This window comes from Gambusia affinis, linkage group LG20 (assembly GCF_019740435.1).
Source record: "Gambusia affinis linkage group LG20, SWU_Gaff_1.0, whole genome shotgun sequence".
NCBI lineage: Eukaryota > Metazoa > Chordata > Actinopteri > Cyprinodontiformes > Poeciliidae > Gambusia > Gambusia affinis.
In genome coordinates, this window is record NC_057887.1 from 23,439,423 (window position 1) to 23,455,900 (window position 16,478).

Sequence of the window (16,478 nt, forward strand, 5' to 3'; positions counted from 1 at the left end):
TCTGTTTGAGAAGTTTTTATATCGTCAGAAGGAATCGCTCTGATTGCCATTCACGCTCCAGTCCGGTAGGTGGCGGTAAGTTGGTTTGTCAACAGTAAAAACCTAAAAGAAGGAGAAGAAGAAGAAGTGGCTTTTGGACTTTCAAAAATACCTTCCTACGCACAATAAGCGGTGAGTTAATTTTTTTTCAGTATTATTAGTAAAGCCTCTCATTGTTTTAACTGTTTAACCAATTTTACAAATTCAGTTTCCAACCTTTCGTTTCGCCAGTTATAAAGCTAACTGTTAGCTCAGCGCTGCCAGCTGCACCCGATCTCCATCATAAAACAAGATTTGGAAATCAAGGTTTTTTATAGTTTAATGATTTTATGTGCTTTGTATTAAGATGCAAACAAATTGTTCATTTTAGTATATTTAGTTTTGTGGATTTTCTTTTGAAAACAAGGTTGAAGCTAAAGCTAAAGTAAACATCTGTTTTGGTTAAATTTTTTGTTTAATCTTTTCTTTGTTAGTCAGATTTTATTTTTGAATGATTTAATATACCTATGAAATTTCTATATTTTATTACGATTGTTTATTTTGAACAGACAATAAAAAGTAAAATCAGAAGAAAACTGAAATGTTATTTTTTATTGATTTTGTTCTAAAAGCAGGTAGATGTTATTATTTTGAATAATTGCTGATGCCTTTTGAGTCGGTAGGAACAGTTGACTTTTAAACATTTTTATTATTTTGTTGGTCTGAATTGAAGCTGAAATGCTTTATAGTTTTAGTTTATTTATTTATTTTTGCTCTGATTTAAATACAAACCATTTTTTTCATAAACTTGTGGTTGTGGTCAGGAGTGTCCAGTTTGGCTTTGGGCTCCTCCAGAAATGAAAGTATCCTGTTTACTGATGAAAACCGCTCAATTCAAATAAAAATTTGAGGTAAACAGTATTTATTAGCACTTCACACGGTTTTAATGTCGTTCCATCTGCTGGTGAGCACATGAGTCACGCCTTGTAATCTGTTTGTGTTGCTGCTGCTTCTTAGCAACACAACAATTAGCAAATCCCTCAGATTTCCCAGCCTGCACCTGAAAAACACTCCACTGCGTTGTGACAAATTGTTGGTTTGACGTCCAACGTCAGGTTTATTCCAACCAGGACAGTTTTTGATTTATTTAAAAACTGAAATAAATTTATTTAAAAACTTTGATTAAATTTGATTTAATCAAATTTATTGTGATTTATTGCAGCTGCTGCCGTTAAACTTTAAATCAGTATATCGTCTCTATCGCCTTGTTGTATCTTGAAAGGATGGAAACGTTTTCATGCTGAAGCAGGACGAACTCAACAGGAAGAGGATCGCGTCCTGACCTCTGAGGTCAGCAGCTCGGACCTGCTTCCTGTCTGCTCTCCGCTGACATTTTATCTGCTTTTCCTGCTTTTGAATAAAATCAACTTTTTAGACATGCAGGCATTTTAAAAGCTTAACCTAAGTTATAGTCTAATTTCTACTCTAATTTAATTTCTCCAGGTAAATTCAAAGGCACTAATTAGAGCTAGTTTTTTTGTTTAGCACTTTAGCATTTTGCTAACCCAAAAACATTTAGCGCGTTTAGTTCCTGAAGCCTTAATTTCTTTAGTTTATTCCACATAAGCTATATGATGAATAATCCAACATGTGTATTGAAATCTTGGTTACTGACTGTTAAAAGTTCTTCAAGTAGTTCAAGATTTATATTCATGCTTTTATTTTGAAGTTGTTTATGCAGCATTTCCGTTTCCTTTCTTGTTCTTCCGTTTTTAGGAAAACTTTATTGAGTAAGTGGGAAGTGTACAACACAGCTAGAGGTGCTAATTGAACAAATGAATGCAGTAATTCACATATATGAATTGTTTTGGTGCATTAAGAAACTTTTAATTTTACCCACAATGCATGGCTGTTGCAAATTTAACCCTGTGAACGGTGGTCATGTTGTATCCTGTCAACACGGTTGAAGTTAGTGCGTTAGGGTGTTAGCATTAGCACAGCTAATATTTATGGTAAGTTCGTTAGGGTTAGCATAGCTAATGTTTTAGTTATCGATGCTCTCCACTGGTTTTAGCTTTGCACTTTAAAAAAAATACCTGAACAGGCAAATTTTCCACAAATAATCTGTTCTGTTCCAGAGTTAAATCTCTGAATTTGTGTCAGTTTATTAGCGAGCGATGTGAATCATTCATCCTGAAGTGACCCAGTTTGGTTCCGTTCTGTGAGTCCAGTTAGATTCTGGTACCAGAACTGGGATCAGCTGGTTACAATGATTCTACACTCTGGAGGAGGATTTATCGCTGGCATGAATCTGGACCAAACCAGCTGGCTGTGTGTCTGAGACCAGGCTTGCCACCTTTGACCCCTGACCCCTCAGGGTCCTCATGCAGGATTCGGTCAGGCTGATCGATCCATCATGTGAATCCTTACTGACTGTTCCCAAACCTTTGGCTCAGGTGTTGTCAAGGAAACGGGCCGACCAAAGAACCAAAGAACTGTTGATCTGCCTCTCAGAAACCAGTTCATCAGGAATTGTTACTTTTTAGTCTTTATTATATAAAATAATTTTAAAAAGAATAAATGAAATCAGGGACTCTTGGTGTCACATTTTATGTGACGGGATCAAAGCCACTGGGAAAAAACAATCTGACTTAAATTTTTTTCTTTTGAATATTAAACCCCCCCGCCCCCCCGCAATTTCATATTTTAATCTAAAAATTTAGATTTTCAGATCAGAATTCTGATATTTGGTCCTCATGACTCAGAATATTAAAGTCAGAATTCTGAGAAAAAATCAGAATTGATTTTGTTTTGGCCTTAATCATCTTCTGTACATTTTAAAGTTGGACTCCAGATTTTTGTATAAAATAAATCCAAGTTTATTTTATACATTTCATTTAGATATGATTGTGTTTTTATGAAATAAAGATTTGAAGCCTAATTTTTAAAATTTCCCTCAGATGCGACCGCTGGCGGGCCTGAAGGATGGAGACCGGAGCAGAACCTGTCTGACCACATGAAGTAGGAAAAGCAGCACATCCTCTGTTTTCTCTGAAGTTAGCAGCTTTCTGTCCCCCCTCCCCGCCTGTTTCTGCGTGCCTCTCCTTTCTCTCTCCTGCTGCAACCCAACATAAACAACTTCTGTCCTGAAGCATGTCAGCTATTTGCTCAGAAAAGCTTTTGGACGCCGTTCAGAGTCCCTGAAGGGAGGCAAGATTACAAATTTAGAGCTTTTCACAATCTCCCTCCCACTGTTTTCCATTTTTCTTGGTCTAAGCTTGTGTTTCTTCTCTAAACTCTCTCACGACTCGATCGTTTCTCACTGATTTGAGTTTTGTCACCTTCAGATCTGACCTTTTGTTCCTGCTGCTCTGGTCAGTTTTACCATATAGAGCCTCTGGGTTCCTGTCTTGTTTGCAGATTTGTCAGAAACCTTCATCACTTTGCTCTGATTAAGGCTCAGCCTGACCAGCGTTTGGTTCACACAGACTCCCAAACAATCCCAGTTTGGCATTTGCTTATCTCAGGCCTGTTTGGGAGAGCTTTTCCTAGAGTAATGACCCAGAGTGTTTGTTTTCTTGACAGCAAGAACGCATGAAATAAGAACTTGATGTGAGTGATCAGGGTCGGGATGCAGAACGTTGGAATTAAACAGCTTGTTTCTGGAAAACAGATGCATGAAATGAGCAGGAAACAGAAGAACAAACATCCCCTTCATACTTGTAGAGTTAGCTAGCATAAAGCACAACCAGGTGAATAACGAATGTTTTTCAGGTTACACACTCAGGTACAGTGATCCCTCGCCACTTCGCGGTTCACTTATCGCGGATTCGCTATTTCGCAGATTTTTATAATGCATTTTTTTTTTTTTTTGGTGCATTGTGCTCTGCATTCTGATTCGCTAAAAACTCACTCCCGCTTCTTGTATCAAAACATGCTACGAATTGTGCTATCATTTTGTCGTCTCGTGCAGTTATATGTACGCATAAAAACAACAGCAAATTAACATTAAGTTGGCCAAATTATCTTGTAATTTCGAACATCTCCTAAACCCATAATGTCGACGAAACGGCCTGGACCGACAAAAGCACCTTGCTAATTGTAAAAAAAAAAAAAGTTTTCTATTTCGCGGATTTCACTTATCGCGGGTCATTTTCGGAACGTAACCCCCGCGATAAACGAGGGATTACTGTAAACTACAGGTGGGATGTTGACTTGGACAGCTGCGCAAAAATCAGTTAATCAAGTTAAAGGACCAGGTAGTTTAAAAGAAAGCTAATAAAAAGGACTGAATGTAGTTAAAATACGTTTATAAGCTGATGACACTGTTGTTTCTAAAGTAGTCTGGTCAGATACGCAGGAGCAGCAGGGAGATCATTTTTCTCTGTTTGTAGATTAGATATTTAGTTTCTTCTAACTAATTGTTTAGTTAGAAGCTAATTATTTAGTTGGCTAATGAGTTTGAATGTTAATTAACCTTTTAGCTCCATATTTAATTTGAGCTCAATTTTTAGCGTAGTAGCCAAATATTATTTAGCTTGCTAGCTATACATGTTTGGTTTGTAGCTAAATGTTTAGTTTTCTAGCTGAATAGTATTTAGCTTGGAGCTAAATGTTTAGCATGAAACTGACATCTATAGATTAATAAATAACGTGGTGAAAACATGACTTTGAAACATGAAGGCCATTTTTGTCTGTCGGGTTAAATAAAATAAATGATTATTATTTTGTGTGTAACTTTACAAGCGGCTCCTCCTGGAAACCTGCAGCCAAACGCTGATGTTGGTCTTTAAAAACACACTTCAGAGTTCAGTTGATCTTTTCGTTGTGTTTCAGCTGCAGGTTCCTCTGCAGACGCGTTTCGCTGTTTTGTTGTTCTGCTCACAGTCAAAGGCTAATTTTATCAGCCTAACAAAGGAGAGCAGGGGTCAGGCGGGGTCAAGACGGGAAGAGGAACGGCAGATTTTCCTTCCTGGAGCCACCCATCGTTTTCTGGAGCCACAGATTTTCCCCTGAAGAGATTCTGATAAAAATATCTTATTCAAATAATTTAATCTCACTGAAAAGCTTCATATTTAACAATCGCTAACATCCAAACCTGCTTCCTGCCATCAGTAGGTGTGTGAGGAGAGAAGGCGTTACAGAGAACGAGAGAAAATTTATCTTCAAAACCAGAGAAATATCCTAAAATAGTTTTTTATGAAGGGATATTTCTTCAGCCTCTGCACCCAACGCTTTAAATGTGAGTCAGTCTGCTAACGGACGTACCTACAGAAGATTTGATCTAAAGATTTCAGGTAATGAAATTACACACAGTAGTTTGTAAAAGGTCCGTTCTGAAACGGTGCCAGACGTTTATCAGTGACTTTCTGCAAACAAGTTCAGTTTGTTTGGCTAAAGTTCAGAATGTTTCTGGTTTGATTCTCAGAGACAGAAGAGTTAAATATAAAGAGGTGAAATGCTGGTCATCCCTCCGTTTCTATGAAAAAATGAAGGTTTTCTAGAAAGAAATTAGAAATTTTTGAGTTTAACAAGTTAAAAATTGGCTAGAAAAAGAAAACAGAACATTTTTAGATTAATCTCAGAAATTTTCACGTATTTGTTTAAAAAATTAATTTTATTACTTTTGAAACTTGTAAATGAATGTAAACAGTGTTTACATCGGGCAGCTGCTGACTTCCTGCTGTGAGTCGATGAGTTTTCTGTTTTTTCTGCTCCGTTAGCGTCTGGATAAACATGAAACGTTTCTAGAAACTATTTTTCATCTGCAGAGAAACAAACAGAAACAAAACAAGGAGCAGAAACGACAACGTCCTGCTGACCTTTGACCTGCTGTAAAGAGACAGCAACTCACATTACTCATCCAACCGTCCATCCAACTGATCATCCATCCGTCCAGATTACCATGAAAACATGATTATTATCCATAGTTACTGGTAATCTGAATTATTATCCAGTTATTTTATTTTTGGGAAGATGAGATAAATCTTTTTGGACTCATTTTGCTTTAAATATCTAGTAGTTTCTTCTTCTGAACTTGGAGTGTAAACATTGTATTCCTAAATGTGAAAACCAGACGACGTCGCAGCGTTTCCAGGCTGAGTGATGTCACAGACGACCGGCCAGAAACCTCGGCTGGAAATCCCCGCCGCCGGTTTTATTTTACTGACTCCGCCCTCCGTCGTTGTGCTGCGGGGTCGTGGGGTTGCGACGCCCATGAGCTTCCTGACAGGAGCGGGGGCCGGGTTCCCCCCGAGCGGCCCCGCGCCGCCTGGAGGGCCGCCGCTGTTTGTTTGCTCTGCGGCGTTTCCGTGAATTCTGGCCCAGCAGGAAGCGGGACAATGGACCATTGTAGGAAAATACTTTCTGCTGCTGCAAGACCCGACAGAAAGACGGACAGACAGGAGGACAGAGAAACTTTATGTCGCCTTGGTGACCTTTGACTCCTCCAGGTTTACCTTAAAGGGGCAGTATTATGTGTCTTCCAGGCACATCCTGTCATCCATCCTTTCATCCATCAATCATCCATCCATCTGTCCATGGACTTTAGCAAGATTACCTTCAGTTGTTATTTAAATACTATATATACAAAATATGATACATGTAAAGGAGTTAAATTCAAGGATTTAACTCCTTGAATTTGGGTCTCTGTCTCTTTAAAAACTCCTGCTCTTCCTGAAGCTCCGCCTCCAGGAAGTCGTTCCAACATGGCTCCTCTATTAACCCTTTAACGTTTTTACTCCTATAATGAGCTCTTTGCTAATTGCTGCTGGCTAGTCTGGAGGAACTGAGTGGGGGAGGAGCTGCGCCTCAGAGGCGGGGCTAGGTCCATCCAGGCTCCCTGGACAGCTGGATGGTTGCCATGGAGATTAAAGTGTTTCTCAAACATTAAGTGAACTGCAGTAAATTCTCAGGTTTTTGTTCCTGAAACTCTGCTCAGGTTTCTGCGTTCAGGTAAAAACTTAAACCGACGCAAAGAAGGAATGAAGAGATCAGGCGGAAAGAGCTGCTGAATGCGACGTGTCACAGAGCCGCCGTGGTGTAAACTGTATGAACCGCTGTGTTTACTTGACCTTTCCACAGAGCGGTGACCTCTAGAGCTGTGATAAAAGAAACCGTGAGCCCAGAGTGTTAACGTGGTGAGGAATGTCTGCCTGAGCCGTGGGGCTCCCTGCAGGAGCATGACTGACCCTGCATGTACTGGCTTCACACACACACACACACACACATGCATACACACACAGACCTACACACACACACACACAGACAGCTGCACACTTTTACTGCAGCTTTGCAATCAGAGCGTCATTATTTAATGGCAGCAGTCATAAACATTCATTAAGATTCCTTCATGTTCATGCCCGTCTCATGCTAACCCTGCAAATAATGAGTTACCAAATATTTTTAGAAAAGCGTTAAAGATCGGCAGTCGGCCTGAAAACTGCAATCGGTGCATTAAACCAAATGTCTGAGCTGCTGGAGCTTCATGAAGCTTCCTGTTTCTGTCTTCAAGGTTCTGGTTGGTTCGCTGGGTAGCATTCCTCTGACTGAGCCAACAGGAAGTCAGTCCTGCAACCTTCCTGACGTTGATTTCTGGAGCGCCATCTTGGCCGTAAATCTTCCTGTTTCAGCCGTTTATAGACGCGTCCACTCAGACGGCCGGCCGCTCGCTGCACACACTGTCCTCAGAGAAACCCAGACAGTTTCTGCAGCTTTCCACCAGAGTTAAAACCGGCTGCTGCAAAAATAAAGGATTGGCTGACAGAGCAGAAGGAGACTCAGTCTGCCCTGAAGCTCTACTGTCTTCTGAACGTGTGTGTGTGTGTGTGTGTGTGACAGAGTTTACAGCCAGTCCAGCAGATTTCGTCAGAGCTGGGCAGAGCAAGCTAAAATTAAACTCAAGGATGTTTTGTCACTTGGGCCAAAAATAGTTTTTACACTCAACAAATTAAATATGTAAAACTTAAATGAAACTAAATAATCGGATCTGATGATGGAAAAGGATGTGCAGAATAGTCTGGAAGTGAATTTGTGTATTAGTTGAGTATTAAGCTCTGATGTCAGTATTTAGTTTGAATCATAAATATTTATTAATGTATGAATAAGATGATATAAAAGGTAATTTGTCTCTTTTTGATCCTGTTGTGTTTAGCAGACTTGTAGCTCATTGTGGTTCTGACTGAAAGTCACTAAACTGATGATTTTCTATTTCCTGGAAAACATCATTAAAACATGGATCCATTATCAGAAGATTTTGTAATAATTTTGCATTAATTAGCTGTACAGTCTGCGGGCCACATATGGCCCCCGCACCACACTTTGAACACCTCTGCTGCAGTTTTCTTTTTTAAGGTCAGAATATAAACTCTTCACATTCGCGCGTTTAAAACCTTTTTCCCACTGTTACTATGGCAACCGGCGGGCCGATTCCTCAGCAGGAGCAGAAACAAAACGACGGAGACGTTCTCTCTGCCAGGCTCTAACGGTTCAGAACGGCTGCAGGCGGAAAATATTTGGAGCACAAAGCAGTGAGTCATAAACCAGAGCGAACAAAAACCCAGAACCTAAAACATCTGAGGCTTTTTCTGGGCCCATTTGGTTCTTCTGGTCGGCCTGAACCCGATTCATTCTGGTTTTACCATGGTTTACTCTCCATCGGGCCGGACTGAAGCGCATGCTGCCTGCGGCGGCGGCGGCGGCAGCAGCAGGCGTCGTTTCATGGCTGAAGACTCGCTGGACAGGCATTTCCTGTGGGCGGGGCCAATCTTCCAGCCAGGAACCCCACTTCCTGTCTCTGAGCGGCGCCACGTCTGGACCGGCTCGTTCATGTCAAACCAAACTTCCTGCTGGTGGAGCGACGTGAAAACGTCTGACCTGAATGAAGCCACGGTGGTGGCAGCAGCATGCTGAGGGGTTTAGTTTAGACAGATACAAGGTTCCATATTGATAAGAATAAATCAATTAATTTTTGTTTAAAAAGTTCATAATTCATTTTATTTGCTTTATTTATTTTGAAATGTTTTGAACTTCCTGTGTTAAATATTAAGAATTTAAAGTTTGAGGATTTGTTCTTATATTATTATATGACTGGAAAATGATCTCAGAACAGCATTATTGTTTATCACGATAACTTCTGGGATGATTTATCGTCTAGTAATGTTTATTGTAACAGGGCAGTGAGGAGGCTGCAGCTTTAACTAGGACAGTTGCACAAAACATGAATCATAATTTATGCAGCTTTGTTTTTATCGTATAAAATCAATTAAGCTGCTGAATCTGATGTTTGGTGTCAGAAAAGCCCATAATGTTTGAAGCTTCAGAAGAACCGGTTCCCTGTGAGGTTTACGGCTCCGTCGGGTTTCTGACCCAACGCTGGAGCACCAACAGAAACAACCCAGCAATAAAAAAACAAATACAGGCCTGGCATGGTAACTAATGTTGCTGGGCGATAAACCGTCCCAGAAGTTATCGTGATAAACGATAATTTTGCTGTTTTGAGATCATTTTCAGTAACATGATGAAGTCAGAACACATTCTGACATTTCACCTGCTAATCAGCATCGAACACAGGAACAGAAAGACATTTAAATATCCAAAACAGACAACAAATAAAATCAATTATGAATTCTCTGTAAACAAAAATTACCTTAAAAAAGCATTAGTTGAGACCAAAACACCAAACTAAAACTTTTATCATCCAGTTTGTTGTAGAAAAAGAAAAATGATAAATCATAAAAATGGAAATTGAGAATTTTTTAATCATGTGATTAAAACATTTATAAAAAGTTGATGGATGAAACCAGAACCAACCGGTCCAGTACCAGCAACTGGACCTGCTCAGCAGATGAAACCATACAGTTTGGAAAATAGAAATTAAAATATAGATTTTACCTTCACAAACGACTCATTGTAAAGGATTATATAAAAGTTTTGGTCAGAAAACTTGTCTTTATTTGCTGGTTTTCTTTCTCGTAGGAATAAAGTTTGTGGAGTATTTCTGAAAGTCTGCTGCCCCCTAGTGGCCCAACAAATCCCTGCAGGACCAGATTTATTTAAATTGTTTATTTAAGGCAGAAAAATGGGAACATTTGTTTAAAACAGGTTGGATGGTGATGGAGAGTTACGGCCAGACGAAGAAATAAAACTGAGGACAAAGTCAGAATATTAAGAGAAGAATAAAAGTTATATTTCAATAATTATATTTTGAGAATGAAGTAATATGACTATTATCGCAATACTGCAACTTTATGATTGCATCATTTTGACTATTGTCTTAATTTTATGACTTTAGTGCCACTAACTTCTCATAATACTGAATATTTTATATTGAATTTATTCTCAACTTTGACTATTCTCGTAAAATAATATGATTTTATTCTTCTTTAGTCTCGTAATATGAATTTATGAATTGTATTACTTTAGCCTCATAATTTTTTTTGACTTTATTTTCATAATGTGTCTTTATCCTTTAATTTGATTGTTTTATGTTCTTGCTGTGGCCCTCATTGTTTCTGTTTTCTCTCATTCTTTATTTTTCTCACACAGTGAGTATAGAAGCTCGATTTGCTCGCCGTCTTGGAATCCCGGCCTGCAGGGAAACAAAGATGGCGGTAAAACCTGGAGCTGAACCGTCTGCCTGATGGTGTTTTCGGCTCTCACCGTCCGGGCGTCTCCAGGATCAGCGGGATGCCGTCCAGCCGCGGCTCGTTGACGGCGTCCCGGAACGCCGAGAGCCCGATGTTTCCTCTCCCGATGTCTTCATGCCGGTCCAGGTTGCAGCCCAGCTTCCCTGCAGAGAGCAGCAAGTAAAACCAACAAACATCTTGGTTATAAAACGGTAATTAATGGGGAAAAACAAGTGGAAGTAAATCTCACTAAAACTGAAGTTATAGTTATGATATCCTTTGTTTTATTGGTTATGAATCGATTTATCAGCCTTTTGAATTGATGTGAAATTTATATTTTCCCCCACAGAAGAAGTTTACAGCATTCATGCAAGACGGCAAAAGTTTGGAGAAAACGATAAGATTTTTTTAGAAATGTTATCTTCTGTTAAGTATTCATTTCCAATCGGTGCATATATAATCACTTTGCCTTCATTTTTAAAAAATTAATCAGCGTATGGAAAAACTAAAACTACTGCTGTGCCTAAGAAGAAACAACAATAACTAATTAATAAAAACTAGCAAACACTGTAAAAACTAATTAAAACAAACTGAAATAAACTGTAAAGTTAAATTGTGATGGAAAACTCAGAATTATTGTAATTTAGAATCAAAGACATCGCAGGTTTTTCCAGCTGCACCTTTGGAGTCGTTCAGGTGAACCGCTCTCAGGTAGCGAAGCCCGACCTCCTGATCAAATTGATCCAACATGGCCGCCACGCCGCCGTCTGCTGCCAGGTCGTGACCTTCCCAGAAGAAACGGAAAAAATCTGAAAGGTTTTGATCTCGTGCCTCTGCTGAGGGGAAGTGGAGGAGAGTTACCTGCAGCGAAGGCGTGGCAGGTGTCCAGACACACCCCCACTCTGCTCCGGTCCCTGACCCGGTCAATGATCCGCCGCAGCTCACAGAACCGACCCCCCACTGTGCTGCCCTGACCGCTCATGTTCTCCAACACTGAGCCACAAAGAAACTAAGAGTTTATGTCCAGTTTATGAAGCCAATGTCTCAGTACACTTCAAATAAGACAAAACTAACTTAAAGAGTAACTTTTCAGGGAGATACAGGAGTTTAAAGTCAATAAATCCTTAATATTGATGAAAACGTTTTAGTTCCACTGAGATTATTTCACTCATAACATGGACATAATATTTACACATAAATTAAATTATATATATATTATACACTATACGGAAATACTTGGTTAGTTTTAGTGTTTTGCAGTGCTTTTCGTGTTGATTGTCGCCTCGTTGTGCAGCAGAACCAGCTCTGATCTTTTTGTGCTGGTTGTTGCTCCGTACCTGTGACCACAGCAGGAGTTTGCTGGTGAGCGTGGTTGATGGCTGCGGCGATCTTGTCCAGGCACTGCTGGGTGCTGATGGCGCCCAGCGAGGATCCGGGGTGGAAGTTGTAGAGGCGGAGGCCGAGGCGGCTGCAGCGGCTCAGCTCGTCCACCAGCAGGGCGCGGCTCTTCTCAGACACGTCTGCAGCGGAGCGCAGCGCAAAGTCAGAGGACCGGCCGACCCGAGGCGACCGGCTCGCTGAAGGACAAACCGTCTTTGGGCGATCCGCAGTTCATCAGGTAGGAGCCGTGAGGCAGGATGTGATCCGGGTCGAAGCCGAGCGCGGAGCATTTCTCCTGGAACCGATCTGCAGCGGCCGGGTCCAGCGCCGGCCTCTTCCACGAGCGCTGAGAGCCCAGAAACAGAGCGAAGGCGCCGGCGCCCAGCGCCGCGCTGGACTCCACCGCCTTCCAGATCCCTCCTGCAGAGAGAGCACCAGCAGACGAGGTTATCCGGATTTATCTCTTTTCCTCACTTCCTTCTCCTACTACTGTCCCATTTGCACAATCTGCTGTTATTTAAACTGTTAACTTTCTGTTTCCTGTCAGGAAAAGGCGTCGGATGAGATGTTGCTGCCATCAGTTAATTGTTCTCCCTCTGCTGCTGTTGACCTGAAACTGGACTGAATTCATTAAAAAAAATACTCTGCTGTAGGAAGTCAAGTTTACCTTGAATACCAACATGAGCTCCGATGTATTTGTTGTTTATCCTGATCCTCCTTCGTCTGTTTCCTCCCTCCTCCTCCTCGGTTTCATCTCCCAAACCTTCACTTTTCCTTTTCCTGTCTGCTGCCATCCTGTCAAGGAAAAGTTAGGACTTGAAATCACAGCTACAGATCTGCCTTTGTGATTTTAGTTCTTGCCCAAATGATCTGAGGTGTACGGAAGAATATTAGGGCCACTGAAAAAAAATGAAATCTGACTTTAATCTTAGAAATATGAGAGAAAAGATGGAATTCTGATTTTTAATATTGTATTTGTGGTGTTCAATGTATGATTATGAGCAAAAAAGTAAATTCTTTGGCTACATTTTTAATTAGGGGGTTAAATGCATCATTTTGTGGAAAAAAATGTCATTCCGAGATTAAACCAGAATTCTGACAAAAAAAAAGTTACAATTCTTGGATTAAATTTTTAATTCTGGGGTTAAAGTCAGAATTTCGAGAAAAGTAAAATCAGAAACGGGTTTTAATCTCAGAATTTTGACTTTATTAAAAAGTATTTTGTCATTATTTCTTTAGATGATCATACAAAGAATGTTTTTATATAAAATCAATAAAATTAGAATTCTGACCATCATCTTTATGAGATTGTCTTAGAAAAACAGAGCATCTTCAGTCAGAGGTTTCTTCTTATTTACTGTAATACAGACCGCTACAGGAGATCTTTCTTGCCACTAACCGTCACTATCAACGACTAAAGAGTTTGAACGACATTTAATTTCCCATTGGGATCAATAAAATACTCTTACATTTGTAACGTTCAACTACAACGTAGCATTGAGCTACCAGTGCTTGGAAATCACCGCAGTAGCCGTATCTCGTTAAAACGACAAACAAAAGAGAACGATTCCCCGCAGCTGCTTCTGGCTAACCACATGACGTAAAAACGAGAAACTTTCTCACTTTAACAACGTGTAAAAATACGGTGTAAAGATACGGCCCTCTGACGGATTACAGATCCTTAAAAAGGCATAAAAGGCTCCCTCCGACTCTCCAACTTCTCACTCTGTTTCTGAACGACTCTTGAACGCTTCCGTCCCGTAGAGACACTATGCAAAGCGGCGTGAAATCAGCGTGAGGTCCGTAAAGGTCAGCAGGCTGTTTTACCGATTCCTCCCGCTGGGATCCGGCCAGTCAGAGCGCTTCCCCGCAGCTGCTTCGGGCTGCCCATTGGAGACGCTACATGCTGAGCAGCAAAATGGCCGCCCGTCAACCGACTGACTCCACAGCGCTTTGAAATTTAAATTCTTCTGCACATCAGCGTTTAGACGTGGAACATTAGTACTTATTTGCAAACCGGTAGCGTATTATTTCTTGGTGTTTTCATCATTTTCCGCCTACTTGACTCTCCGCTCAGGCGTCCAAGTCCTTGTAGCCTCGACGAATGCCTGAAAAAGAGAAAGCTCGCACTGAAGCACTTTAGCTAAGCTAGCTAGCAGGCTAGTCAACCTTCATATGTGATTCCTGAGGTGAGTCGCTGGTGCTGCTGATAACTGCTGATTTGGGTTAGAAATGGTGTGCATCCAAAAATACCGCAGCTGTCAGAGAAAAGCGGTGCTTGTAGCCTTGCTAACGCCTTTAGCTGCGGCTTCTAGCCGCTGTCAGGAACCTAGCTTATGTGTAGCGGAGCGTTATAGCAGATCTAGGGGTTCGGCCTTCTGTGTTTGCTGGTACCAGTTAACCGAACCTAACACTGGGTAGTCTGGTTAACATGTTTCTAGGCGCATTTATTTGACCGAAGAATGAAACCACGCCTTGGTGTTAGCATTAGCGGTCTATTAAGAATCGAGTTTGATATTCAGGCACCAGTTACTTTGGGTTCTTGGTTCTGTCCGTGCTCAGTGAATTTATTATAAAAGCCTTTTGCTGCATTTCTCCCTTAAGTCCCCCCAATCATTCTGACTTTGGCGTTAGCTGGTCTGCAAGCTGAAGGGATTAGAAGAATACATCTTGCATGAACGTTTCCTGGTGGAGTTGAGCTACACCTGTCACCTGGGGGTCCCTGGGGTCTGACTGATGGGAACATCAGCATCTGGGTGAATCGGAAGGCCTGAGGTCAGAAATGCTTCAGTCAGATGCCAGGTTGAGCTCAGGAATCCTGAGGGTTGGAAAAATCAAAAACGAAACTAACATCCAGGGCCGACCCAGCTGTTCTCAGAACCTTCCTGTTTATCTCTGACTTTATGTTCAGGCTGTCCTTATGATCTCAGGCGTCTCCTGTGATTATAAGTTTTGCTTCAGCTCACATTTTCATTAAGTTTATTTGCATATAGATGTATATTTCATGAACAGTGCATCTGCCTCTTAATGTCTACACATTTATATGTTCTAAATGCTTTTCATACAAATGATTACTGAGCGTTTTGTTCATCATTACAGATCTAGATGGATGTTTGTTTTTCTAAGGCTGCAGGATATAAACAGGTTTATGCAAATAATTTGGTTTTCCTGCCAATGTCAATCAACAGACCAGATCCTGCTGGGTTTTTTATTAAATGTTTTTTATTTCAGTATGAGGTTCTCTACTCATCAAGCCTGATGAATCTCACAGATTTATTGTTGTGTAGATTTAAAGCAAAATGTTCTGCTGAAATACTTTTATTTGCATAAAAAGCTGCAACTGTTTGTACTACTGATAATAAAACATTTATTATTCCAGTTACTTTGCATCACATTCAGCATTTAGTGGTTGTTTAAAGCCAACTATTTAATTAGCTAATAATTACCAAGCAGCTTGTTTAATGCTTAAAACATTTTAAAAGTAAATTATTGTATTCTACATTAGTTTCAGTTGTTGAGTCACTGTGAGCTAAAGCTGGACTTCATAGAGTTATATAAAGTTTTTTACAGATGTATGGAGAGATTAAAGACTTAATAAAATGATGTTCTTCACTATGATATTATGGTTTCTAGCAGTTTTGTTGTTGATTGGCCAGAATCTGTTTGGCTAGCCTGCAGTCTGCTGCTTTACAGTCATGCTGACTGAACTTTTTAAACCTTATTAAGCTACTCTTAGTTTCCAAAGCCAGATATAATCTTTTACAGTTGAGGTTACTTTTTTAAAATAAGTCATAGTTTGTTTTTGTTTTTTGTAGAAGGGAGAATCGGGTCGGGAGCAGCAGTTCATGGAAGACAAGAAAAGGAAAAAGGAAGACAAACGGAAAAGGGAAGCCTCTCAGAAGGCAAGTCGATCTGCAATCTGCAACGATTCGAGTGATTCAGATTCTCAAAGAAATTAATTACACAGAATTATGGGTTCAACATCAGAATCACAGAAAACAACTAATAAACCACTTAAACATTCCCTAATTTGCTTTGATTTCTTTGGATACTTTGGTTGTTGTTTTGATCTTCTGATTGAGGAGAAATTGTCCAACTTCATAACGAGCTGATCCTCAACCTTTTTATTTAATTTAACGGAGCTAAAACTGTATGTGATTTATTATGTTTGATTAGATTCAAGATCTCAACTTGATTATTTACTGTGATGTGAAAAATATTGAAAAAGCTTCAATACTACAGATTTTATTCCAACGTGTTTTTTTTAAAGAATAATTTATTTGTGGATTATAATGAAAAGATTAATTTAGTTTTCTTTATTTCAGGTTGCAGAGCAAAAAAACAAAGGTAATCTGAATTTTGTGTTTTTTATTTAACTGCTGTTTCTAACTGTCTTGTTTTATCTGCTGGATTAGTTTTAATGTTTGTCCTTAAATTTCTTCTAATTTCTTAACA

At 40.0% G+C, this 16,478-nt stretch overlaps 2 protein-coding genes and 1 long non-coding RNA gene across 10 annotated transcripts in view; 2 read left to right on the forward strand and 1 right to left on the reverse strand.

Annotated features, from left to right (window-relative positions):
• Positions 1 to 10,629, forward strand: LOC122822822. Of its 2 annotated transcripts, XR_006369233.1 has the most exons (4): positions 1 to 171; positions 1,301 to 1,368; positions 2,979 to 3,039; positions 10,564 to 10,629. It is a non-coding gene; the product is annotated as an uncharacterized LOC122822822 (long non-coding RNA). The 2 variants fall into 2 exon arrangements; XR_006369234.1 differs by lacking the exon at positions 1,301 to 1,368.
• On the reverse strand, positions 9,757 to 13,962 carry si:ch211-141o9.10 (probable endonuclease 4). Of its 5 annotated transcripts, none has more exons than XM_044101775.1 (8): positions 13,851 to 13,962; positions 12,691 to 12,818; positions 12,234 to 12,443; positions 11,981 to 12,163; positions 11,505 to 11,636; positions 11,324 to 11,428; positions 10,678 to 10,807; positions 9,757 to 10,606 (listed from the first exon to the last, which is right to left on the reverse strand). In XM_044101775.1, exons 2-8 carry the CDS (start codon positions 12,815 to 12,817, stop codon positions 10,540 to 10,542), a joined length of 954 nt encoding a protein of 317 aa, XP_043957710.1. In that variant the 5' UTR covers position 12,818; positions 13,851 to 13,962; the 3' UTR covers positions 9,757 to 10,539. The 5 variants fall into 5 exon arrangements, with proteins under 5 accessions (XP_043957710.1, XP_043957708.1, XP_043957706.1 ...); XM_044101773.1 differs by having other exon boundaries at positions 9,788 to 10,606; positions 13,749 to 13,867; XM_044101771.1 differs by lacking the exon at positions 13,851 to 13,962 and adding an exon at positions 13,493 to 13,612 and having other exon boundaries at positions 9,798 to 10,606.
• The window catches only part of tnrc6ba (trinucleotide repeat containing adaptor 6Ba), a 20,596-nt gene continuing 17,876 nt past the window's right edge, over positions 13,759 to 16,478 (forward strand). For 2 of the 3 annotated variants that reach the window (XM_044101763.1, XM_044101765.1), the window contains exons 1-3: positions 14,075 to 14,212; positions 15,839 to 15,925; positions 16,349 to 16,370. In XM_044101763.1, the coding sequence (XP_043957698.1) occupies positions 15,869 to 15,925; positions 16,349 to 16,370 (79 nt within the window). In that variant the 5' untranslated portion in view covers positions 14,075 to 14,212; positions 15,839 to 15,868. Of the gene's footprint in view, positions 13,833 to 14,074; positions 14,213 to 15,838; positions 15,926 to 16,348; positions 16,371 to 16,478 lie in introns of those variants that run through there. The other variant, XM_044101764.1, reaches the window with a different exon arrangement.

Coding starts and splice junctions, on each gene's coding strand:
- si:ch211-141o9.10 (XM_044101771.1), bottom strand. Junction 12,444..12,690: donor AGCTCATGTTGGTATTCAAG/GTAAACTTGACT, acceptor CTCTCTCTGCAG/GAGGGATCTGGAAGGCGGTG. Junction 11,429..11,504: donor CTGCCACGCCTTCGCTGCAG/GTAACTCTCCTC, acceptor TCTTCTGGGAAG/GTCACGACCTGGCAGCAGAC.